Source organism: Eubalaena glacialis, chromosome 9, assembly GCF_028564815.1.
Source record: "Eubalaena glacialis isolate mEubGla1 chromosome 9, mEubGla1.1.hap2.+ XY, whole genome shotgun sequence".
NCBI classification, from domain to species: domain Eukaryota; kingdom Metazoa; phylum Chordata; class Mammalia; order Artiodactyla; family Balaenidae; genus Eubalaena; species Eubalaena glacialis.
This window is the reverse complement of record NC_083724.1, coordinates 34,899,933-34,927,683: the sequence shown is the minus strand read 5'-3', so window position 1 is coordinate 34,927,683 and position 27,751 is coordinate 34,899,933. Positions and strand designations below refer to the sequence as shown.

Below are 27,751 nucleotides of genomic sequence, written 5' to 3'. Positions count from 1 at the left end.
CCTTCCGCTTCCGGTCTCCATGCACGGCGCCTGCGCAGTGCGGGAGAAGTGCGGCGCGCTGCGGGCGGCGCCGGAGGCCGCCGCTAGGTGGCGGTTAGGGCCTGGCTCCCTCGTTCCGCTTCTGAACGTGTGTCTGCTGTATCGCGCGGACCCCTTGCAGTTGCCCGCCCTTTCAGGGCAGTCAGAAGCTCCAAGTTACCACCCTTTCCAAGGGGGGGAACGTCGATGAAGATTTATGCATAAAGATGTCTCTCTCGAAATAATAAGCAACCTACATATTCCAGTGCATGACGATAATTTTTAAATAAAAAGAATATGTATATACAATTATCACATAGCAAGATGATTGGATGTTATTAAATGTTAATTCTTCTTGAATGGTGGGAATACACAGATGGTCATTTATACTTCTCTGTATGCTCCCGTTTTTCCACAAGAAAAACGATGTTTTGTCAGAAAGGAACCCCAAGTAAACCTTATTTCAAATCTAATGGATGGTTAGCCCCACACCAAATTAACAGGTAAGAAGTGCTTGTGTTCCATACCTCACGAGAAATGAAGCGAGAATGAAACTGAGTCAACATGCCATACACATTGAGGGGATTGTAGTCGTTGTTTCTGGGCAGCTCTAAAAAGTTGAGGGCCAACAAGAGTCAGTTTTCATCCCATGCGATGACCAGTTATCCCTGCACCGCTAGCCTGGCCTTTTACCCACTTACTTGTAACGTCATCTCTCTCCTGTGTATTTATCAAGTTTCTCCGAATATATAATTCTACTTCTGAGCATTTTATCCTGTTGCTTCATGGGGGGAGGGGGAACATACTGCCTGCAAAATAAATTATTCAAAACCATAAAACTCCACAGATTGAAAAGCTTCAACAACCATGAAAAGCTGTTCCTAAACCTGTTCATTTGTCATGAACTAATAGACCACTAGCAGAAAGTAACCATCAGAAGGAGCCAAAGATTTAAAGAGAAGATTATGGGGTTTTGTTTTATGTTTTGACATTTTGCGAAATTCAGCAAACATTTTAATTTATACATGAAAAAAGGAAGTGTTCAAAAGGGTATGCATTTCAAGTTATTGCAGGTTATTTGTGAGAGAATTTCTGCAGGTAAAACATGTTTAAATTTAACCAACAGTAGCGTGTCAGTGTATTTAAAATCATGACAAAAATAGAGAAGATTGTAGGTTTTAAAACAAAAACTTTAAAAATTGATAAAATTCATATACCTACGTGTTCTCTGATAGTTTTTTTCCACGTGAAAGTTTGGAAAAGAATACCATTATTCTTTTTCTAGGAGGGAACAATTCTGGGCCGCTGATGAAACAAGAACAAGTTTGAGAACCACTGAGTTCTATACACGTTGTAAAACTGAGGCCGTAATAGCTGCAAATTGCCACTAGATGGGGGTGTTGCTAAAAGTGATAGTCTTGCTTAATTTGTGGACAGACTCCTGTAGAAAATGAGGTATTTTCCCTCCTGGCTTTAGATATCATATATAATGATAATCACACCAAAAATATATTACCAAGTGTGACAAGTTCTGAAATGCAAAGCAGAATTGGAGACACTGATGAAGTAGATTGCTACTTCATTTAAAGGAAAAATTTCTCTTTATGGAAAACAGGAACTTAAATATGTAGCCCTTTCATTATATGATTTGAAGTTTCTATTATCCTGTCTAGAGGATATATGATTATATAAATAACCATTATATACGATTATTTGTAGTTTATGAGACAACCCTTTCTCTGGAGCTAGGACCTAGGAATCTGCCTTAAAAAAACCCGAATGATTCAAAGCAGGTTGTCATCTGTCTACACTTTGAGAAACACTTCTCAGTGTAATGATTCTTAATCTTTCATTTGAGTGAAGGATCCCTTTGAATATCAATTAAAGCTTTGGATCTTCTCACACATCATATTAGATTTAATATCATAAGATTCATGGATTTTAAAGAACAACCATTCTACCCACGAGTGGAGGGTAGCACAAAGTAGGGCTAGATGGATTCTTGCAAAACTTTAATTCTATGACATCAAGGCTCTAAGCCAAGAAGAAAACTGGAACATTTTTAGATACACACTGGTGTTCGAATTAGAATAGTGAGAAAGCAGAGTTTGTATGTCTATATAGGGAGTGGGATAAGAAGGCAAGCAGAAAGGGTCCTAAAAGGTAGAAAGAGAAGACCCCTCTTCCTCTAATGTACTATATTTCTTCATATCATCTACTTCCTTATCTCTTTCACCTTTGTGCCCCTGTACATTGTACATATGCAAATCTTGTAAGATTCATCTTAATGAAACACTTTTAGAACTTGACGTTTCAGTTTACTCTTTTTTCTCTAATCTTGACCCACCCTGGCAGGTAAAATTGAGACAAGATTTCCAAAGATTGAAAACCATCACAAAGAACACTGAGGAAGTTAGATGAGACTTTGGGTGAGTACCCATCCTCTCTGCAGTTATTCCCTCATCTGTAAAATAGGAATGATAATCACTGCCCAGCCTATTTCAAAGATTCTTGTGCAGATCAAATTTTTAAAAGTGTATTTGAAAGTACAAGTTCTGAAGTGCCATCCAGATGTAAGGGACTATCATATGGTGTGCTGTCCTCAATATTTACTGTTACTTGAGTAATACAATGGGATATGAGTAATCATTGTTCAATTAATATAGGCTGAGGGGGGAAATTTTATTGTGGGAGAGGGTGTGGCAAATAGGAGGGAAATAGCATTGTAACCTCCCACCATACCAGTGGTCCACAACCCTAGCTGCACATTAGAATCATCTGGAGAGCCATTAAAATACTCTAAATCAGGGGTCCCCAACCCCCAGGCCATGGACCGGTACTGGTCCTCAGCCTCTTGGGAACCAGGCCGCACAGCAGGTGAGCAGTGGGCAGGCGAGTAAGCAAAGCTTCATCTGCAGCTCCCCATCGCTCCCCATTGCTCCGATTACCTCCTGAACCATCCCCCACCATCCGTAGAAAAATTGTCTTCCATGAAACCCATCCCTGGTGCCAAAAAGTTTGGGGACCACTGCTCTAAATGCAATGTTGTAGCCTAGATTGGATCCAGAAGCAGAAAAAAGACATTAGCAGAAAAACTAATGAAATCCAAATAATATCTGTAGTTTAGTTAATGGTAATGTAATAATCTTAGTTTCTTAAGTTTTGATAAATGGACCGTGGTTATATGAGATATTAACATTAGGGTAAACTGGGTGAGAGCTATATAGGAACTTCTGTACTATCTTTACAACTTTTATATAATTCTAAAATTATTCCTCAAAAATTATTTAGAGCAAAAAACAATGTAAAAAATAAATATGTCTGGATGTCATCCTAGATAGGTGAATCAGAATCCCTGGGGAGGTGCCTGGGCAACTGTGATTTTGAAATCTTCCCCAGTGGTTCTAATATATGGTGAGGGTTGAGAACCACTGTTCTACACCATGAATGCTTGAGAGACTGGGATCCTGTCTTGTTCTTCACTCTAGCCTAGTACCTTGCACAGTGCCTATATGGAGAGCTTGCGTAGTTGTGCCCTTGCTGAACCATTTGCAGAAATCGCCTTTATTTTGAGTCCTCTGTAATAACAGAAGGAAAACTGAAAACAAACCTCTTCCCCTCAAAAATATTGGGTTGGCCAAAAAGTTCGTTCGGGTTTTTCCGTAACATCTTACCGGGGAAGATTTTCAGACATCTTCCTGCCCAGAATAGTTTCTACTCCTACCCGCAGTCTCTCGTCATTTTCAGTTAATCCTGACCATTATCACCAGATAAATATTCCTGAAATACTAAAACTGCCGTCTCTTTGTTCAAAAGTCTTACTTAGTTCCCCATTACCTAAGTAAATAATATACTTCTTCGTTAGGCAAGCAAAATTCCATACACTCCAATAATACAATAATTTTCAGCCTGCTAGCCTGCTATTCCACACGGACCCTGCATTAACTGTAGATTGCATGTAGTTCTCTTGAACATGTCTTTAATTCACCCTTCTCTGTGTCACATACAATAATGCTGCTATCCTCACCTATATTACAAATCCTCTCCATCTTTCAAGGCTCCACTCATGTGTAATTTTTTCAGGTCACTCCAGCAAAAAAGTGAGCATTCCCTCTGTTGTATCTTCTAATTCAAATGGCACTAGCATTACTACTTTCTTTTGTAATTATTTGTTTTCTGTTTTATTCCCCCACGAGACTAGATTAAACTCCTAGTGGGCAAGGACTATGTCTTATAGGTCTTCTAACCCTCACAGTGCTTACCATGATGCTGTTCACACAAACACGTGATAATTATTTAATGTACATTTTGCACAATTACAATGTATAAAAAGTAAAAGTAGAAAATCAAAATTCAAATACACAACTACATTCATCACTCCAAAATATCTTTGAAGGAGTCCCAGAATAAGAATTGTTAAAATTGTTAAATTGTTAAAAGCCATCTGAAGCCTGAATAAGATTTTGATGCTATTGTTACATTAGTAATTGAACAAAGTTTATAAGAAAACTATATACTTCCTCAAATTTTAATTGTTGTGACTTAAAAATGGGAAAAGGGAGGGCTCAGTAATTTTCCCCTGAAAACAAACATTTATTTGACTAATTCTTAAGGGCAGGAAAATTATTAAGTCTGTTCCCACCACTATCCTCTCCCTAATATACCTACATATACACACGCGTGCGCACGCATGGGCGTGCACACAGACACACACACACTAGCAGGATGTTGTCTATGTGGTAGAGCCTGAAAAATCACATTAGTTCTCTCTTTCAGATATGGCCTATATATGGGGGAAAAACCACTGTTAAAATATTAATGAATATTGTAGAGATTTCTACCATATTTTGAGAAAAATCACACACAATGTACTAAGATGTGAATTTTGTTGGACAACTACGATGGTTGAACGTTGTTAAAACAAAACAACTATAAATTTCATTTTCTGGGTGAATCTCTTGAGGAACCTTTGGAATTGTTGGTATTTTGGAATTGTCTGGTTCTTCTGCTTTGGGTTTTTCCTTCATTTCTGTAAAATAAAATAAAATACGAAAATACATTTAATAAATGGTATTGGGATGATTGGCTATCCACTTGGAGAAAAAAAACTCTACCTCACACTTTGCACAAAAACAAATCTCAGATGAATTAAAGATTTAAATATTAAGATACAGTAAATGTTGTAGAAACAATAGAATATTCCTTTAATCTTAAGATTATAAAGGCCTTTCTAAGCAGACCACAGACCAGAAGCCATAAGGGAAAAGATTGACAGGTTTGAATCACAGACCAGAAGACCAGAGACCAGAAGCCATAAGGGAAAAGATTGACAGGTTTGAATCATTAAGAATTAAAATCGTGACAGGTTTGAATAACTAAAAACATCAAAATTTTGTCATATAGGGCTTCCCTGGTGGCGCAGTGGTTGAGAATCTGCCTGCCAATGCAGGGGACACGGGTTCAGGCCCTGGTCTGGGAGGATCCCACATGCTGAGGAGCAACTGGGCCCGTGAGCCACAACTACTGAGCCTGTGCTCCGCAGCAACAGAGGCCGCGATAGTGAGAGGCCTGCGCACCGCGATGAAGAGTGGCCCCCGCTTGCCACAACTGGAGAAAGCCCTCGCACAGAAACGAAGACCCAGCACAGCAAAAATAAATAAATAAATAAATTTATTAAAAAAAAAAAATTTGTCATATAGAATGCCAAACTACTACAAACAAAGTTAAACCACAAACAACAACTAGAAAAATATTTACAACTTATATGTAGGTAAAGATTTAATAACTATTATTTAAAGAGATTTTTAAAATCAATCAAAAAGGTAGATATCCCAAATATAAAATGGAACAAGGATTCAAACAGGCAATTCTCAAAAGAAAAAAACTGAATTCATAATAATCATAAAAATATGCCTGGCAGCATTAGTCATAAAAAAGTGGGAATTAAAACAATTAGTTAGTTTTTTTTTTTTAACCTAGCATAATAGGCATAGATTTTTAAAACAATCATGTGCAGTGTTGTCAAGGGCATGGGCAACAGGCACTTACATAAATTCTTGGTTTCTGTGTATTGCTACAACATTTTTGGAGGCTAGTCTGACAGCATGTAACCAGACTTTAAATGCTGGTACCCTTTGGCCCAGCAATCCAACTTCCAGGGATTTGTCCAAAGGAAGTAATCAGACCAACTTAAGCTTCCAGTGCCTTAGTTTCCTTATCTATAAAATAAGGATAATATTATTCATCCACCAGGGTTTTTAACACTGAATAAAGCGATTCGCATGAAATGTTTAATACAGTGTCTGGCAGATAGAAAGTGCCAAATAAATGTTAGTTAAATAAATGTTACTTCCAATGATGTTCATTGAACATTGCTGTAATAGTAAAACTTGGCAGTAATCTAAGTGTTCATCATTATAGGGATTGGTTGAATAAATTATTGTACATATAATACTGTACAATTTTTACAAAAGATGTCATTAAGATGGCCACAATATATATTGTATGTGAAAAAAAAAGCAGGTTATAAAATGGAATGTATTCGATTGATACCATCTCATTTGTTAAAACAAAACAAAAACTTAACCTTGGGGATCAGAGATAGGAGATGGTATTATAGGGGACTTTTACTCTACAGTCACTTATATATTGCTTTAATTTATTATAATAAACATTTATAATTTATTACTATGAAAATTTTATAATCAGCAAAAAGGTAGATATTTCCACTTGTTTGGTAAGACAAAGCCCAAAACAAAATAAGCATTAATTAATTGCCCATCTTAACCTTGCTGGGTTTAAAATGAAACTCTTAGAATCGGGCACTGTGTTGATTAGAGCTGCTTCTCCATCAGGGGACTCCTGTCAGTACAAGTAGTGCTTCATATGTCTGCTTTTACTGTAATTTTTTAAAAGGTATTTCCTCAAAACCTGTATTACTTGGAATACAATAAACCCAGGTTTTTGTTGCACTCATATTTTAGGAGAAAGAGAAAATAAGCTACCAAAGGGATTTCTTTAGAACACAATTCCCTGGGGATAGCTATGGTTTGCTAGACAGCCCATTTCCTATACTGTGTACAGTAGTGCACAAAGAGAATCAAGGCTCTCAGTTATGTCCCTGAGACAAGTCAAACTGAAGAAAGGTCACATTATTTCTTAAATGCTATGCAGAGGAGAAAGCTTTTCAGGAGCAAATATTTAAATAGAAAGGGTTTGGGGTAAGCCTGGTAAGTCCTACAAGAACGAGCTCCCTATTACCAGGATCATATTTTATGTCTTTGTATCTCCCTCGGTAGCTTGTACCATGAATTTACTTACCTTTAGTTTGCCAGGAAATTTTAATTTTCTAGAAAAACCTTTATTCACCAAGTTTTCTTGTTAATCTAAATGTAATTGTCCTTTAAAATATTTTGCACATAATTCACTCTATATGGGGTTCATTTTTCTTCACTGGCTAAAGCTTCCCAAAATGGATAGTATGTACAAGTACCCACTATACACACTTATAGTTTCAATGATTTTCTTTTAATTATATGGTAATATACCAAACAGATATTGGTTGAATGAAAAACATTTTTCACTTGAAACTAGCCAAAGACATTGATGATACCCGTTGAGATAACTGGGATAACCCAGGATTGTCAAAGAAAGCAATAAATCACCGCTCCAAGGGAGATAAACCTATCTGGTGCTCTGATTATGAACAGGGAACACAAATAAGTGGCATGTCACTAGTTTGACCCCAATAAAAAAAAAACCCTACCTCAAGGAAAAATATAAACATCCTTAGCATCTTCCTGGTGTGCTTTAGGATCCTGGTCTTGGGGCCCACCTCTTTCTTGGTACAGTTCTGGAAAGCATTCTTCAGGCACATCCTTATCTTTATATGTCTTAGTAGAGAGGTCTTCAGGCCCAGGTGTTTCTTGGTATATTTCAGGTGCATAGTCTTCAGGCCCAGCTGTTTCTTGGTATATTTCAGGTGAATATTCTTCAGACCCAGGTGTTTCTTGGTATATTTCAGGTGAATATTTTTCAGGAGCAGGTGTTTCTTGGATTGTTTTATGAGAGGGGTCTTTAGACACAGCAATTTCTTTATATGTTTTATGAGAAAAGTGTTCAGTTTCAACTGTTTCTTGGTATGTTTTTATAGAAAGCTCTTTAGGCACAGCTATTTCTTGTGTTTTAGGAACAAAGTTTTCAGTCTCAGCTATTCCATGACCTAGTTCAGAATTGTGTTCCTCAGGTTCAGCTCTTTTTTGGTATGTTTCAAGAGTGTAGCCTTTAGGCACATCTGGTTTGGGGTATGCTTCAAGAGGGCATCCTTCCAGGTCAGCTATATCTTCAGATGTTTTAGAAGAAAGGGCTTTGGCTGCAGAGGTTTCTTGGCACATTTTAAGAGAGAGGTCTTCAGGTTGAGCCATATCATGGCACATTTTGGAAGGATGGTCTTGAAATACAGCTATTTCTTGGCACATTTTAGGAGAGAGGTCTTCAGATTCAGCCATATCTTGGCGTATTTCAGAAGGGTGGTTTTGTACTGCTGTTTCTTGGTATTCAGAAGAATTTTCCTGATGGATAATGCTTTCTTGACCTATTTCAGAAAAATGTTTCTTGGGCACAACTCTTTGCGTGGAGGCTACTGGAAGGAGAGCTTCGGTCACACTCCTGGGTGGTTCAGTTTCTTTCTCTGTAGGTGCTGGTGCTTTCTCCATCATTTCCTTTTCTAATTGTGACAGAGGCTCCACCTTCGTTTCTGTATTTTGTTGTCTCTTTCTGCCTCTTTCACTTCTTTTTCCTGTTCTCTGCCGCTTGTGTTTTTTCTCTCTATAGAGAAATCAGAATTAGTGTCAGCAACAGGGCTCCAGAATTCAAATATACATTTGGTAATAACAGTCCCAGGACTCCCACTGCCTTGTTGCACGACCTTGAACAAGTCACTTTATCTCTCTCTGGGCCTCAGTCTCCTTGTTTGTAAAATGAAGAAGCAGTTCTAGATGCTCTCAATTGTCAGGAGAGGAAATGATCCTCAGGACTTTTTGTCTTTGATGCCTTGCTCAACAGGAACCTTCTTGGTGAGTGTAGTGTTTGTGTGTGTGTGTGTGTGTGTGTGTGTGTGTGCACGCGTTTGAGAGCATATACTTAAAAGTTTGGTTATGGAAAATGTATCGTTGATGTTATAAATTAATAGACTGGCATTCTTGTTTATATACTAGTCTCTTTGGGTTTAGTCTATGTGAATTCATTTCTCTATACCCTGGGTAAACTGATATGATTGTGTTCCTAGATCTGCAATGCAGGCCTGCTCCTCATCTGCGCAGCCTGCAGGTGAATGATGTATATGGCTTGCTTATCTAATACAGTGTCTTGTGTAAAGCAGGCTAAGTGGCCAAAGCTGGGTCCAAAGCTCCAAAGCTGCAAAAACACTTCCTTGAGGTAAAGCAGCTTGGTGGAAAGGCATGAGTGGTCATATTATACCTACTCTGAACCAATAGCTAAAGATCTAGAAGATGAAAGGATATGCATGGGTATTGCAACCAATGACAAATTGTTAGGTACTGCAAATATAACCAAATACAGATGGCTAATATAGACGGACTTGGGGGAAGAAAAAGATACTATAAATAAGCATTTCATCATTTTTCTAAACCTATTGAAATTCTGTTTTATGCTACCTGCCCCGTGGAGCCTTCTCCAACAGACCACAGGGCTGAAATGCTCTCCCTGCTTACCACTCCTATAGGATTTATTATGAGGATTATGCTTAAGGTAAAGAACATAGGCTGCCTCATCCTGTAGTTATTTCTGGAGAAACCCTATTTCTTTTAGTAAACAAGACAGTCTTTGGAGATAAAACCAGTGTTTTTTACACCTATGCAGTGCTCGCAGTTCCTTGTACACTTAAAAAATGTATACCCTATTCTACTTTTGTGTGTTTGAAATTTTCCATAATTAAATTTTTTTAAAGGTTGTCTCATCAAAACCAGTTTGAAGTCAATATAAAAAAGGTACATATTGTAATAGTACAGTTTAAAATAAATATTAAAAATAATATAGAAGGTAAAAATGATATGGTACCTCAGCATTTGGAAGTTTAATTCCAAGTAACCAAGGTAACAAGATAAATTATAAAGTCCTTATTGTCAGATTTTAAAAAGATGATGTATGTGAATTCTTCAGGCAACATTATTATCCTAGAAATTAAATCCTAAATAATTTGTTATGTAGATCTCTATATGAGGGAAATCTGAGTAATGTTCCATGTTCTTCCTGGTAGTTTCCCAAAAGATACAAATATATCTGTGTGGCCTAAAATTTAATCTGTACTCTGTCACTTATCAGCTATGTGATCATGGGCAAGTCACTTAAACTCTCTATGCCTTGGTTTCTTCACAGGTAAAATGGAGTAAATAGTATCTGCCCAACCTCATGTGGTTGTTCTAAGAATTGCATGTAATAACTTATATGAATGAATCATCCAGATAGAAACTAGTACTCTTATATTAATATCGGAAATATATATATATATATATATATATATATATATATATGGTGCTTCCTATATGCCAGGCACTGTTTTAAGTAATTTACTTATTCTGTTATCTCATATAGTCTTCACATCAACTTATGAGGTAGATACTATTATTATCTCCATTTTGCAGATGAGAAAACTGAAGCACAGAGAGGTTGAATAACTTGTCCAAGGTGAAATGGCTAAGAAGTGAGGGAGCCACTCTTCAAATCTAGTCATCTAGCCATCTGGCTTTAGCAGCCAGGCTCTTAACTATTACACTCTACCGCTTCTCTCTGGAACTAAGGTTTCACTGTGTAGAATGTTGTAGTGAGGACAGCCCTCAGTAGTATAGATATGTGTCACAACAGCAAGGCTGGCCAGCTGCCAAGAGGCTCACCAAGGTTCCACCTACTCCAGTGACTTCTTCAGCCTTGCCCCCCACCCCAAACCAATGAGCACAGAAGCCCAATTCTATGAGTATACTGAAACCAGCTCCATTTCTAGGGTCAGAGCTCATCAACCAGCTCAAAGAGATTGATATGTAAACCTCAAGACCAATTTTTAAATGAACAGTGAGAAATGCAAAGTCACAATGCTTGGGCTAACAAACGAATACACTCTCTCTGTAGCAAGTACTTGGGAAGGCAAGTAATGATCAGAAGATTGCTTGGTGAGTAAGGAATTAGGGGAACTAATTGGGTGTTCTTCAACAGAGTCACCTGCCAGAGGACTTGAGTACAGAAGTTTCTGCTATAACATATATGAATTCCTGAAAAACCTCACTTTCTGCAAAATCATGCACTAAAAGTGACAGTGCTTATGGGGAAAAAATAAAGTTGGGGCAAATGACTCAAATCCTATGCAACTTTTTAACACTAGCATAAACAGTAATTGGGACAGGGGAGAGATAACTTGGATAGTCCAGACAGGCAGCTTACTATGGCTGGAGGCTGCCTCAGGGATGGTAAAAATGCACAAAAGCAACAGTGTAAATGTAGGCTTTCAGTGCTGAGATCATGCAAATAAGGGTGCTCTGAGCCAGCAGGGCTGCCGCTAAGTTGAGCACAGGAGGAAGTGCAACCTGCTATATGTGGAGATCTTTGCAAAGCTACCAATGTCCTTCTCTGGGGAAGAAGCCCCGGATGCAGGTTGAAAAGGATCCTGTCTATACAGCAGCCAAGCTGAAGGCTTTTTCCTTTCCTGTGAAGGTTTTAACTCTATTCCCACTATTCTGGCTTCTTTTGAGTAGGAAAAATTATGAACTAACACAACTTCCACATTATACTGACATCATTCTCCTATTTACCAATCATATGTGAGCTAACTGGTGTTGTAGAAACATGTGTTGCTGCAGAACAGATGATACTCAGTCCACAGTGGGAATAGGTACTTAAAACATCTGTACTGTAAGTTTTTTAAAAAAATGATGCCTAGAAAAATGTATACCTATGTTTTTTGTGGGTTTTTTCCACAAAGCAGAGCCCGGCCCTGTGAAAAATGTATACCTATGTTATTTTTGCCATTGAAGGAAACATTTTTACAGTAAAAGAAGAAATACACATCTAAATCTTAATCAAAAAAATTTTAAAGAAGAAGAGTGCTTAGATCAGTGGTTCTCAACTGGGAGCATTTTACCTCCTCTCCCCTGACCCCAGGAGACATTTAACAAGGTCTGGAGACATTTTTGGTTGTCACGATGGGGAGGGGAGATTCCTGTGGATTTCTAGAGGCCAGTGATGCTGCTAAACATCTTCAATGCACAGGACAGCCTCCCACACAAAGAAGTCTCCTACCCACAGCATTAATAACACCAGCGTTGAGAAACCCTGGCTCAGATGGATGCTGTACTTTGGCTCCTTGGCCTCCCCTTTTCTATTTCCAAGCAGGCAATACCCCTGTTTTCATAGTTATATTCTAAATGGTGCAGTTAGATGCTGCCTAATTTATAGTCATGTTCATGTACTCCCTTCCTGAGATTACATACAGCTGACTTTGGACACTTAGGAACTCTCAAACTCTTCCATCACTCATTTACAGACAGTGATTTGGTTTAATCCATGGAGAGTTAACTACACTCATTCAAGAAGAATTTCACTAATAGAAAGCTTGGAGAACAAGCTTGGGGGTCTTCTCAATGGTGTCTCCCACTCCCAACAGATACTTCTATGGTTATATTACTAGGGTGGTTGAACACCAGGCCTCTCTACAATATACATAATTTGATCACCTGGTACTGTAATTAAAAGAGACCATAAATAAGATTCTGTTCCTATCACTTTACTAGATGGGTGACTTTAGGCAAGAGATTTAACCTTCAGAGACTTGGTTTCCTTTTTTTTTTTTCTTTTTCTTTTTTTTGTAAAATAAGGATAACAGCTCCCAATTTATGGGATTTTTGGAAAGATGAAATATAGTGTGTAAAAGTGCTCAGCACCACGGGCTTCCCTGGTGGCGCAGTGGTTGAGAATCTGCCTGCCAATGCAGGGGACACGGGTTCGAGCCCTGGTCTGGGAAGATCCCACATGCCGCAGAGCAACTGGGCCCGTGAGCCGCAATTACTGAGCCTGCGCGTCTGGAGCCTGTGCTCCGCAACAAGAGAGGCCGCGATAGTGAGAGGTCCGTGCACCGCGATGAAGAGTGGCCCCCGCTTGCCACAACTAGAGAAAGCCCTCGCACAGAAACGAAGACCCAACACAGCCATAAATAATAAATAAAAATAAAAATAAAAATTATTAAAAAAAAAAAAAGTGCTCAGCACCACTTGACAAGTAGCATATGCTAGATAAATATCAGTTCCTTTCCCCTTGCAGCAATACCATACCCAAATTGCCATTGTGAAGTTTGCTTTTCTTGTGCTTCAGCTTTTCTTTTTCTGAGTTGCTCTCTGTTTCTTAAACTCCAAGTTCCAACGACTTCTGTAGGATCAAAATGAAAGTTATGGGAGATAGTGATGAATTGTGGCATTAACAGGAAAAGAGTCCTATAGAAAAACGGTAGAATCCCTTTACTGGGTGCGTAGGTTTTTCTCCTAGCCTTTTGAGGACAAGAACTATATCTTATTTATTCTTGTGCCTCTGAAGAATGCCTGGGAGCAAACATTCGGTCAACATTTTTTAAGTGAAAAGGTCAGTATTTGTACATAAGTGTGCTACCAACCTATTAATTTTTTCAAAATAGTGTACATATTGTACAAACATAAAAGAAAAAAATCAGCCATGTTCTGCCATCCTATAACCTGTTTTCATTTTATTCCTCATATTCATCTAGTCCCTATATTAAACAAAGTTGTAATGATGGCATACCACAGTTTTATCATTTATTAACCTGATACATCAAAAATATATTCCATCATCTCGTCCTCATAATTACAACTTTAGCAGCTACATGATACTTAATCGAGTTGATGTATTCTCATTTATCCACTCATTCCACTCGTATTGAACATTTAGGTTGTTGCCAGTTATTTTTTTTGCCATTGTAGGTCAAATTGTAATAAATATTTCATGTACACAGCTTTTTTCTTTTGTATATTTTTCCTTTGGATGATGTTTCTCCAAGTTCTTTGGAATATTAAAGTTATTATCAAGAAAGGTTCTGTTGCCATCCAAGTTTGTGGAAAGTTAACGTTGGGTCTTTGATGTAGAACTTCTTAGAGACTATAGAATGATTTCAAATTTGCACCGGGACCCCCCAAAAGAGAAAATGCCCCTTGGACCATGGCACCTTTTGTTTTTAGGACAGAAGTCCTTAATGGTGAACTTGGATGGGGGAAAATTATACTTTTATTTTTACCAATCTTTAATTTAAATGACCATTTCCTTCAATTATGAATGTAGGTAACAAACCACGGTAGCTTTAGCAGTGTGTGATTTTGTCACAAAAAGAAATTACAGATTTTCTTCATATAACATTACAGTTATTGCAGATACCTTAAAATATCATTTATTTGAGATGATATATTTGATTTGATACAGTGGTAATTAGAACCACCACTGGATTTTGTTATTTAATGCATCTATAAATAAGCACATATATTATTATATCATAGTTTTTTATTTTGATAACTTATCTTAATATAATTGCTTCCTTTATAATCCTATGTATTGAATTTTATGTATTTAGACTTCTTAGTCTAAGAAGGGGTCTAGAGGTTCATCAGAATGCCAAAGGGATCCATGGCATTAAAAAGTTTTAAATCACTGCCTCAAGGCCTGGGGTTCTGCAAAAGCAGCAGAAATGCTGCTTTAGGATAGATCCAAAGACTAAGATTAGTGAGTCAAAAGAATAAACACTATTATAGTTCTTGCTACTTATTGCCAGATCCCTTTCCGAAAGTTTCACTATATTTATGCTACCAAAGAAGTATATGGTTGTATTTGTTTTACCACAACTATCTGGTATTGGGTATTTTTGTTATCTTTCATTTATATATATTATTAATAATTTATTTATTATTTTCTTGTGTTTCTCTGGCTTATTAGAATCTTAGTGCTAGAAGGCACCTCAGAAAGTTATATAGCCCCAATTCTTCCATTCTAATATATGAACGTATCCAATTATGCCCCTTTTTTGCCAGAGCCATAAAAAGAGGAAAATAATCATAGTCCAATCCTTCCCAACAGCCACTACCTCTTAAGGTCTCTTTCATTACCTGGAACATGGTTCTCTTCTTGATGAGGATCAGGTGTCTGATGGAGCATCAAGTGAGACTGGTCCTTTCCCAAATCCATCTTGCTGCAATACCTTCCTGCTGTTTGGTCTGACTTCCACAAGAACCCTTTTTTAAAATGTCAAAAGTAACTAACAGTTAAAAACACACACATACCCGAGTTCACTTGTCACTTGACTTCCTGCCTAAAAGTTTTATCTAGCTGGACCACAGCTGCTGGCTACTTCTACTTTCTTTATCATACTGCACAGGTGTGAGCAGGGGGCACAGCTGGTGCTATGTCCTCCTCCACTATAGTGGCTAGTTATACAGGCAGCCCTGCAGCCACAGGCTGGTACGTCACAGCCTCCGGTATGGCAGTCATTTGGCTCTGCTAAGAAGTGCCTGAGTCCGATGTTCCCTTTTACATACAGAGGTGGCATAGTATACGAAGAACACCAAGTCTAGCACCTAACCAGCTCGATGTCCTTGAACAAATCACTTCCCCTTTTCGTGACTATCCTTCCTCATTTGCAAAGTGGGTGAATAATTCCTGACTTGCCCACCTCACACAGTTCTTGTGAAAGTGAATATTATGAATGTGAAAATTATGAAGATGTGAAATTAATCTTATATTGTTTTCCTGCATGTGGCATTTTTTCATCTTAACCTGATGCAAAGTAATGGAAAGTCTTGCTGTTAGACTTAGATAATAGACATGAAGAACTAAATGAGGAATTCAAAGCAAATTTGAACCCTCTTCTGCTCACCTGATCATTCACAAGGAACTCAAGATAACTAGTGAAATCCACTGTGATTCATCCAGGGAAGGTCAAAAAGCATTTCTTAATGAAAATATCAGCACATTAGGTCACAGAAATTAAGTTGAAACCAAGGGAATAACCCATCTTCAATCGGTCACCCGATTTGTGAAGGCAAAGAGGCACAGAGGATCAGGATTGTTCACCAAGGAAAGGGACACTGATCACCTCCTATTACAGGCAAACAGTCTGTGAGATGCAGGGTTAACACTGTATCTGGAGTCAGATACTGAAGTGAAGAGAGTTTGAATTCCATTGTTGCCACATTCCCTAATTCAGTCACCTTAGGCCACTTAGTCTTGGAGCCAGTTTACCTACCTACAATATGGGACAATATTGGTATGTACCTCATGAGGTTATTGGGATGACTGAATCAAATAATGCATTTCATATGTGCCTGTCATATTGAATACATGGTGCCTAGCATATTCAACCTGCTTAGTAAGGGTTAGCTGCTGTTATTAGTAATAAAAATATAGTGACAAGATTTTGGTAAGTCAAGTCACAGTTTAAATGCACTAAAGAAACTCAGAGAAAACCTGAAGGGAATCCTTTATAAAGAGAAAACCTTTATAATGTGAACAGATGCCCTCTACTTCCATAGACTCTTAAAGGCATTAGCATCTCCTCCTAAACCATCTAGTCCCTCCCCCTATTTTATACACAGAGAAATTGAGAACCAAGGAGGGGAAAGATTTACCTGCCCCAAATTTTCTTACTTACTGGTGGCACCACATCTTACTGATTATAAGATGGGTCATCTTGTTAAGCTTGATCTTACCTGGGTATGAAAATGTATGTGTGATGTGAACATATGAGAGAAGCAGGTTTTTCAAACACACTGAAAAATATTGAGAACTATATAACAAGCACTCAAGGGCTTACCACCAAAACTTAATGTGGTATTTAATTACTAGATCCTAAGCTCTAGCTTTAAGTTTCTCGGTTCCCCAGTCTTTCTCGTAAGTTAATCGCTACCTAAAAGTTCAGATAACTCCAGGGAGTCCCTATTCCGAGAAGTCCTATAGGGAATGGAAAGTGTAACTTGCAATTTATCTCATGACAATTTTTGGATTTTTCAGATACAGGGTTTTAAAAACTCAAATACAAACTAAAGTAGCTTTGAAAATTATAAAACAGGAGTGTTTTATAATTTAAACTGGCATTTTAAATTAGTCGCTTTATTTGATATGTTTTAATTCTTACTGATTAGGTTATTTCTTATGATAATGAAATAAGATAACCTTTTAGAATACTTCTAGGACGCCTTACAGAAGATGCAGAATTACTTCTTAAATACAATTATCCTTAAAGCTTATAAGACCCAGTTCAACGATTCAGCAAACCTTACTGAATGCCTCCTCTGTGCCATGTACTGAGCAAGGCTGTCAGACTACAAAGGTGGACGAAGGTGGACAGATGTTAGTCCCTGAGTTCTGTGTACTGTAGGCCCATAGAGATATGCACATCTTTATTGGAGGGAGATAATATTTAGACCCTTTACACCCTGCTGCAGCCTGCCTAAGTTGTTTCCACCCCATGTTCTGATATCTAAGAGCAGAATGTGGAGGGACTATATGAGGGTGGGGTCTCAAGTTAACAGTAATTAGGGAGCAATATTGGGTGGAGGGGGCAGGTGGAGGGAGTTTGGGGCAAACTAGATTGGAAGGCAGGCAAGGTGTCTCTGGTGTGATAAGCAGGCCACAGCAGGAACTTGTCTGGGACAAAAATAGCCAGTCAGTAAATTCACAAGCCATAGTTCATTATCCTTTCCCTCTGTAGTGAAGTCTAGAGTCGTTAGCAGTATGTGAGATGTTAGGCATTAAAGGTCGGATATTTTTAACAAAAGCTGCCTTGTTCTAGAGTTATTTGCATATATACATGATACCTCTCTCTAGGCCACAAACCCTTTGAGGGTGGTTACCACTCCTGATTCACCTTTCTATCCCCACAGTATAATCTAGGAGGAGGCTTAGCCCAGAGCAGTCCCCATAAACGTCCTCACTCCTGTATGCAGGGCCAGACTCATGGGTGTGCAGCCTGTGAAAGTACTTTATACACTCAGAGGGGCTGATGCTGCTGTTACTTAGTAATACCATCATCTGTTCCAGAGCTCTTTCTACTGTCATTCACTGGCACTGACCTCTGTGCTGAAGATATAGCAGTTAGGATTTCCCTGGTGGCGCAGTGGTTAAGAATCCGCCTGCCAATGCAGGGGACACGGGTTTGAGCCCTGGTCCGGGAAGATCCCACATGCCGCGGAGCAGCTAAGCCCGTGCGCCACAACTACTGAGCCTGCGCTCTAGAGCCCGCGAGCCACAACTACTGAGCCCACGTGCCACAACTACTGAAACCCACGTGCCTACAGCCCATGCTCCGCAACAAGAGAAGCCACCGCAATGAGAAGCCCACGCACCACAACAAAGAGTAGCCCCCACTCACAGCAACTAGAGAAAGACCACGCAGCAATGAAGACCCAATGCAGCCAAAAATAAATAAATTAATTAATTTTTTGAAAAGAAGAAAGAAAAGTGAGCATGGAATGATAGGATAAGGAACAACAGGGCAAAGTTGATGGTGGTTGCTATTTTAAACAGGGTGACAGTTGTTCAGGACTGAAGGAGGTGAGGGGCCAGTCAGGCTGCCATCTGGGAGGGCACTGTAGGCAGACAGGCACTGGCAAATGGCCTGAGGTGAGGAAGTGGTAGGAGGTGGGTTCAGAGAGGTAGCTTATTGCCCCTTGTAGGGGTGTCTACTCTGATTGAGATGGATAGTCATGGGATGGTTTTAAACAGAGGATTGATGCCATCTGACTTTTTTTTTTTTAATTTTTGGCCACGCTGCTTGGCATGCGGGATCTTAGTTCCCCAACCAGGGATTAAACCTGCGCCCGCTGCAGTGGAAGCATGAAGTCTTAACCACTGGACCTCCAAGGAAGTCCCTGGCGTATTTTTCAAGGATTATTCTACGTAAAAAACAGACCATGGGGACAGGGGAGGAGGTGGAAGCAGGGAGACCAGTTAGAAGGATCCTGCAGAATCCAGATGATTAAGGCTTGAACTGTGATGGGAGTGATGAAGAAGTGGTCAGACTCTGGAGTAGCTTACAGACTGGATATGCAGTGAGTGATAAAGAATCAAAGACTATGACAAGGGTTTTGGTCTGAGCAACTGAAAAGATGGAGGTACCATTGACAGACAAAGAAGACTGGGAGGAGCAGGCTTGCAGGAGATGATCAGGAGTTTAGTTTTGGACATGCTAATAGATTAGGGAAAAAACAGCAAAGGAGCAGCCAGTGAGGCAGAGAATAACCAGGAAAGTGTAGTGTTCTGGAAGTCAAGTGGAAAACATGTTTCAAGGAGGAGGGAGTGATCAACCGTGTCAAAATTTGCTAATAGGTAGATAGAAGGAGGATTGAGAATTTTCCTAACAATTTCTTTCCTAAGAATTTAATTAATTATGGACTGGAGCCCAGAAAGGTTAAGTGACTTGGCCAAGGACATACAGGCAGGACCAGCAACATAATTTGCAGGGCCCAGTCCAAAATGAAAATACAGAGCTCCTCCTTCAAAAACTATTAAGAATTTCAAGACAGTTACAGCAGAATATCAGAATGTCAAACCCATCACAGGGCCACTTTCACAAGTGCTTCCCTGAATCTTTGTGGCAAACTTATAAAATAGCTATTAATATCCTTATTTTTCAGATCAAGGCACTGGTGCTCAGAGTGTAAAGTGATTTTACTAGGGTCACAGAGCTAGACTGGTAGTTTGAGCATGAAACCTGAGCCTGCAGCCTCCAACTCTGGCCTTCTTCCTACTAGACCAAACTAGATATTGAGGGAGAGAATTGCTTTCCTGCCTCCTGACCCATCTGAGCACGTTTAAGTAAGTATTGAGGCCTTGTTCATGCATTTCAGAGGCCTGGTTGAACTGGGCAGATGTGGGAGGGAGGGAAACACATTGCTAAGAACTTCTGCCCTGGGGCTCTTTATGATGGGGGTGAAAAGGGAGCACTGGATACTATTCAGTGAGAAACTTGACCTAATAAAAGTGCCCCAAAACTGATGTAGTTTTAGGCCATATTGATAGAATTATAGAAAAGAGGGCGATCACTTTGCTACACTTTGGTTTGTCATCCCATACATGAAGTGTTATGCTGTGAAGACCGTGTGAATAGAATTTGAAAATGTGTAGAAAAAAAGAGCAAGGGATTTGGGACTCTACCATTTCCTGGCTGTGTAATTTAGGGGGAAATCGCTCAATTCTTTCTGATTCTCAGTTTCTTCCCTTATAAAACAGAGAAAAAGTAATACCTCCCAGGGATTCTGGGAGGATAAAAGAGATCATGAGAGCTTTCTATAAAATGAAAAGCACTGTGCAGATAGACATGCCATAAACTCGGGCAGTGTTAATAGTATTATTAGAAGTGTTCTAATGATGCACCTGGGCATTGTCCTGGAGTGCATTTGGGTGGAAAAGTCAAGAAAGGGAAGCTATCATACACTTTTTTTTTGGTGTTCTTTCCTTGCTAAAGTACTTTTTTAAACCTTTTAAATTCTTTTCAAGGAGTTGATCATGCTTTGTTTTCCTTAGTGGAGAAGGAGAGTTTCTGGTTTCCCTCTCTCTCACAGCCTGTTGATGCATGATAAATAAGTTCTGTCTCTGCTGAAACAGATGCTACTGTACACATACAGATAACACGGTCTATGACTTTAGAATGGCTGTAACCTGACTTTCAATTTAGTTTGTTCCAAAGTCCCTCCTCCGGCCTTCTCCACCAATATTGCTTTCTATTTCTTAATGAATAGACAATAAGCATCTCTGAATAAACATTGATGTGTGGTCATTTATCTGGGGAAGAACAAGTCTGCTCCCACCTTGAGCCCCCATCACATCTCTGTCCTCACATTCCTGAACTTCCGGAACTAACAGTGTACTCTCAAGTCAACTGCTTCCTTTCCCCACATAACTTCTTCTTTCCTTTGCATCCACAATCTAGTTTTCTCTTCCACATATTGTTCTCTCATAAGTCAGCAATGATTTCCTAATGGCCAAGTCCAGTGGTCCCTTCTCACTTCGCTCTCTCTGTGACTTCACTGTAGCTCACGATTCCTCTGAGCACTTCCGTTGCTGTGTTCTTGGCTTCTATGGTAATGTGTTCTTCATCCCTCCTTCCTCCCCCTCCTCCTCCTCCACACACTTCTCTCTTTTTTTTTTTTTTAATTAATTAATTTATTTATTTATTTTTGGCGTGTTGGGTCTTTGTTTCTGTGCGAGGGCTTTCTCTAGTTGCGGCGAGCGGGGGCCACTCTTCATCGCGTTGCGCGGGCCTCTCACTGTCGCGGCCTCTCTTGTTGCGGAGCACAGGCTCCAGACGCGCAGGCTCAGTAGTTGTGGCTCACGGGCCTAGTTGCTCCGCGGCATGTGGGATCTTCCCAGACCAGGGCTCGAACCCGTGTCCCCTTCATTGGCAGGCAGATTCTCAACCACCAGGGAAGCCCCCCACACACTTCTCTTTTACTCCTCTAGCTATGAGAAGTACTTCCCAAGGATGACTCCTCTGTGTCTTTTCTCTCTCACTCTTAGACAGTCAATCCAACTCTATACCTTTAGCTATTACCTTTATGCAGATATCTTCTAAATAATTACCAGTCTGAGTTGTAAGGTCACATTTTCAAGTGTCTCTTGAATATCATTCTTTACCTGAATATCCCACTGCACCTTAAACTTAGCATAGCAAAAAGCAAATATATCTTCCCCCTAAAACCAGTCTCTCCTACGCTTTATTTCTGCCATTCTTAACTATTCTACTATAGAAGAGCAGCACCTTGTTCCTGGCCATCCAGTTCTAATTGGCAATCCAGTTCAGAATTGTCTTTGCCTCTGCCTCCACCTCCTCACTTTGCTTCTCACATCCAGTTGGACACAGTTCTGAGTTTATTCTTCCCAATATCCCACATGCTCATTCCCTCTTTTCCTTTCCCATACCACCATCCCAGAGGGGGACCTCAACTTCTCATTGGAAGTATTGGAGAAGCTTCCTAAGTGGTTTATTTGCTTCTGTCTCCCCTCACCTTCCCCAGATTGTCCTGCACAAACAGCCAGAACATTCCCCATAAAACTGGCTCAGAACTGGTCTCTACCCTGTTTAGAATCCCGTAAAGTCTCAGTATTATGTGTAGAATAAAGACTAAATTTGTCAGTCTGGCATTTAAAGCTAACTTCCCAATCTTATCCCCCATTACTTTCCTGAAAATACCCAATGTTCCAATTAAATAGTGCCACTTGCCCTCCCTGTTTGGCTTTGATTCTTTCTAACACCCACAGTACCTTTATTCACACCTCCTTGCTGTTCAGTACTCTTCACTTGTGTCTGCCCATCCAGATGGTGAGTGCCCCCATCACAAAGCCTTTGGTGATGATGATGATGATGATATATTAGCTACTCTACAAACACATAATAGGTACCTCACATGCTACAAACATTATCTCATTTAGTTCTTCTAACTAATATTATCCCCATTTCACTGATAAGGAAATTAAGGTTTAAAGAAGTTAGGTTACATCCCAAGGTCACATAAGCTCATAGGCACCGTAGTTAGAGCTCAAAACCAAAGCAGTCTGACTCTAAGGTTCACAGATTTAACCATTCTTTTCTACTACCTTTTCCTACATAGAGGTGATCTCTCCTTTTTGAGCTATAGTGTCACTTGATCTGAGCCTCTTGTATGATAAATATCACATAATATTTATTTTATTGTTCACATGTACACATCTTTTCTATAATGTTCATTCAGCAAACATTTATTGAACATTTATTTCTTGCCAGCCCCTTTACTAAGCATTGGAGACACAGAGAAGAATCAAACAGGAGTAATTTCCTCCAAGGAACTCAGTCTAATTGAGGGTGATAGACAATAAGTAAATCTGAATTTAGAATATAATACAGTATGATAATTTTAACATCAATATTTCCAAATGTTCTAAGAGTAGAGGTGGAGTGTTTAATTCTGCTGTCATAGAAGTGAAAAGATAAAGATATTATATTGTGTATCCTCTAGCTATAATCCTCTTTATTCATAACTGCCTTGGAATGACTCTGCATTGGTCAACAAGTAGAATTGGAAAAATGATGAGGCTCTATGTGTGTAATAGTATTATGTGTTTTTTTCACTTTACAATAGTGTTAAGCTTTTCCCCTTTTATTAATTTCACAGAAATAATAATAATAGCCAATATTTATTGAGCACCTGCTTATCATATTCCAGGTGGTCTTCTAAGTACTTTATATATGATAGTTCATTTAGTCTTTACAACAGCTTTTAAGGTAGGTATTACTAATATCCCTATTTTGTAGATGAAGAAACTGAAGCACAGGTATTGAACCTGGGCCCTAAGTCAAACACCTGGTAAGTGGCAAAGCTGGGTGGTTTGGATCTAGGAGGCAATATCTTAACCACCTTGCTCTCCTGCCTCTCAATTCTACTTCTTTCATATTTAATAAAATAAGGCAGCAATATATATTCTTTTTTGATCCTCTCTCCCTCCTTTCTTTCTCATTTCCCTCTCCCTCATCCTCTCCCTCTTTCTGCAATTTGTTGACTATCTAATCTGTGTCCCAAAGTGTGTAGGGTGCTGGGAATATAAAGGCAAATAGGAAAAACAGCATACATAGAAAGTTAAGGGAACACAGAGGAGGGACATCTAACCAAGATGAAGAGATGAGGTCAAAGCAGTCTTACTGGAATAGGTGATCTCGAGCTTAGTTTTGAGGGTGAATAGGAATTAACTACTATGATACAACCAGGCTCAGAGGAACAAACACAGGCTCCAGAGTCAGATCTAAGTTCATTCAAATCAGGTTCTGTGTGGCCAGGATCTTCCACCCTCAATTCCCTCATATATGGAACGGGTATTATAACACCTACCTTTCATGACTATTATGAGAATTAAGAATGATGACTATTGGAAAGAATCTGGCACATAGCAGACCTTACTGCTCTGGCTGTCATTATGATTGTTCATAATCTCAATAACAATAAGTGAAATAGAACTGCTAAATAAAAAAGCTAAGCAAGGCATGAGAGTTATTTTATAGATAAGGAGGTCCAGAGGGGGCCAATGTCACACAGGTCTAGTGGCAGCTGGAACCGGAATCCAGATCCTCTGAGAGTTCTATCATTTTCCTTTACCTGCCTGCTATTCCGAACTCTTCTGTCTACAAGTCAATCTACCTTATCTCCTGGTTTGATGAAGTATTTCCCAAACTTTCCAATTGTTACATTCTCTCTTCATGATTTTTGCCATATTCCTGTAATAACATCTTCTGTATTATTATTTACTTAATGTTTTCCTTCAAATAAACTTATTTTTCCTAAAAGTATTTAAAATGGAAATTTTGTATCACCAATGTAAATGGAAAACCAACAATATCACCTGTGAAATCACAGGTTTGTGGTATAACAAATTATAATTCTTCTAAGGTACATTAAAATAAATACTGAACTATTAAAGTAAAAGATGTTTCATCTGAAATTATCTGCACTGCCCCAAGTGGAATGAATGCATATCACATCTTGGGAAATGCTGGCCTATGTAATTAATCAGTGAATTCTTTTCATTTCACAGAATTTCTAGATCATGTCCAAATTATCCTAAAGCCAAACTGCCCTTTGCAGGAACTGTTTTATAATTCAAAAGGGACAGAGCAAAAGACTCGATTCATTCCCTGACCTGCCACTGACCCACTGTTATTCATATCAGCTACTCTCCACAGGGTCTCTATTTGAACGCTAACCTCTCCTATTTTTGCTCTTTATTCACTCCTTGGAGTTTTAGCTACTCTGGCATAGAATATGTACTAGAACCTAACATGATGCTTTAGTCTTATTAATTTGGAAACTTCAACTCCCTGCTTCCAGCAGATTCTATCCCCTGGGCTTGAAGTTTAGAGTTAGCATAACCTAGATGAGTCCCTGCCCAAAAGTGAACACTGCTGAAGAATTGCAGCCTTCCAAATGGTTCCGCGCCAGTGCTGAATGTTATATTATACGTTCAAGTAAATGGTCGTCACCTGAACCAGTTGAGGTAGAGATGACTCTGGCTAGAACTCTGCCACTAGGTGGACGTAAAAGGCAATTGCACCGGGCTTCCCTGGTGGCGCAGTGGTTAAGAATCTGCCTGCCAATGCAGGGGACACGGGCTCGAGCCCTGGTCTGGGAAGATCCCACATGCCGCAGAGCGGCTAGGCCCGTGAGCCACGACTACTGAGCCTGCGCGTCTGGAGCCCGTGCTCCGCAACGAGAGGCCGCGACAGTGATGAGGCCCGCGCACCGCGATGAAGAGTGGTCCCCGCTCGCCGGAACTGGAGAAAGCCCTCGCACAGAAACGAAGACCCAACACACCCAAAAATAAATAAATAAATAAATAAATTTATTTAAAAAAAAAAAAAAAAAAAAGGCAATTGCACCATTCTCACCTGTCAACTAGGTCTTGAGCTTTGGTTCCAGCACTTTCCCTTGGAGGCAGCCTGCTTTGCTCCCTAATTCTCTGACACTCTCCGTTCCCCCTCCCTGCAAGTCCTTCTCTGGGTGAGTTCACATCGGGGATGCTTGCATACCAAACACTTAGCTAATTGATATTCTGTCACAATCTGTTCAACAAATGTTAGGCTTTCTTGTATTTTGGGTTTGTACGTGGGGTGTGTGTGTGTGTGTGTGTGTGTGTGTGTGTGTGTGTTAGTGACACTTTGGTTGTATTTTTAGCCAGAGAGAAGAGAAGGAGTTACTTTAGCAGGCAGAAAATGTATTGTCAGGTCTTTCTTCCCTGGCATTCTCCTAAGTGTCTGTGAGCACCTTTAACAGATGGAGCTCAGGATGTGATCAGATCTGATTTCATCAGCATATATCCTGGGCAAGTTCAATGTGAGGATGAAGACTTCCTTTGTGCTTCTTTATGTTCTGTATTGTCACCCTTTATTGTTAGCATTCTCATCTCATTTTAGGGAAGCCAGAGTTGCTCAGCTGTGATAGATACCTGTGTGGGAGTCATGTAGCAAAGTCTGATGTTCCACTGGAAGAAAAGAGGGTGCAGGTCTGCCCCAGCGCTTTGTAATGAGCCCTCCCCTCCCCGTCAGCAACAAGCACATCTATTCTTAAGCGTCAGAATGTTCTTGGTAATCAAGAGAGAAATTAAAACAAACCCAGACACAATTGCCATCTTCAGAGATGCCAGCAATACCCAGAATTACCCATAATCCTTCTATCTGATGGGCTTGGTCTTCTTGATGAAAATAAAATAGGATGTTACATGTTATTACTGCCATAGCCTTCATTATTAAAATTGGATACTATGCTTCACTTCTCAGGAAACACTAACTAATAGGAGCAATTATCACCCTGAAGAGTGTGTGGTGCAGCAGATAGAGCCTGGACTCCTGGATCAGAAGATAAGTAGGGTATCTATTTCCACAGAGCTGCTATTAACTTCTGTTTCTACCCAGTTCAGATGGGTGTACAATACTTTGCGCTCATGCAAAGAGACTGGACAGAATTATCAGGCAGAATTTAAATAACTTGGTCCATCCAACCAAGACCGATTTTCCTTTCTAGAAAATCCTACTCCTACCCTGATCTATGGAAAACTCCATTCCCATATCCCACTACCAAATATGGCACCCACATGGATTCAGTCATCTCTCTGAGGAGGAATGAGTAGAATGAAACTTCACTAATCCAGTCAGTTCAATTCCCCTTTAATGGGAATTAAATTAAGATCTCAATAAGACACAATAGTTCTGCTTTCTGGTCTTATATAGAAATTATGCCTTTAGCTCTAAATCCTAGTTATCTCTGACAGAGGAAGTGAACAATTGATCAAGTAATAGAGTTGCTACAGTATAGGGAGTAGGAGTGGAAAGAATAGATTGATGAGTAGGTGATACAATAAGTAAGTAATGGGCTTGAGACTTTCTAGTAAATCAGACAGCCATGCTTGACTGGGCAGGAGAGCTATTTGTTTTGTAAATTACTTGCAAACTGGTAATTGTACTTTATGGAGTTAAGTCAACCTGGGACACAGTAAACACTAAATTTCATAGAATTTCACTGCTGGAAGAACTCTTTAATGTCATCTAGTCAAATTTCCCAAGAAATGTCTGAAAGCCCTGTGTGGACTCAATTTACTAGAAAATGTTTCTGATTTCAAAAATTTTATTAAAGAAAACCCCACAGAGGGACTTCCCTGGTGGCGCAGTGGTTAAGAATCCACCTGCCAATGCAGGGGAACACAGGTTCTTCCTGGTCCGGGAAGATCCCACGTGCCGCGGAGCAACTAAGCCCGCGAGCCACAACTACTGAGCCTGCGTACCACAACTACTGAAGCCCACGCTCCTAGAGCCCGTGCTCTGCAGCAAGAGAAGCCTGCGCACCGCAACGAAGAGTAGCCCCCGCTTGCCTCAACTAGAGAAAGCCTATGTGCAGCAACGAAGACCCAACGCAGCCAAAATAAATAAATAAATAGTTTAAAACCCGCAGAAATTTTTACAAGTAACCCCATATGTTATAGTTCTGATTATTACTTCACAACCCTGGGAAAGTCACTTCATTTTTGTGGGCCTTTGCTCAAAACATGACCTTGGGCAAGTCACTTCACCTCTCTGGATATTAGTTTCCTTATCTACAAATAACCCCAGCTCTGTCTTGCCTGCCCCTCAGGGTGGATAACAGGCTCAAGAAGATGATAAAAGTGG

At 39.6% G+C, this 27,751-nt stretch overlaps 1 protein-coding gene across 1 annotated transcript in view; it reads right to left on the bottom strand.

The window, feature by feature from the left end:
* Nucleotides 1-4,965: 4,965 nt before the first annotated feature.
* The window catches only part of HEMGN (hemogen), a 39,420-nt gene continuing 16,634 nt past the window's right edge, over nucleotides 4,966-27,751 (bottom strand). The window contains exons 4-7 of the mRNA XM_061201112.1: nucleotides 15,183-15,308; nucleotides 13,353-13,446; nucleotides 7,784-8,844; nucleotides 4,966-5,047 (exon numbers count right to left, since the gene is read on the bottom strand). Of these exons, the coding sequence (XP_061057095.1) occupies nucleotides 7,785-8,844; nucleotides 13,353-13,446; nucleotides 15,183-15,308 (1,280 nt within the window). The 3' untranslated portion in view covers nucleotides 4,966-5,047; nucleotide 7,784. The remainder of the gene's footprint in view (nucleotides 5,048-7,783; nucleotides 8,845-13,352; nucleotides 13,447-15,182; nucleotides 15,309-27,751) is intronic.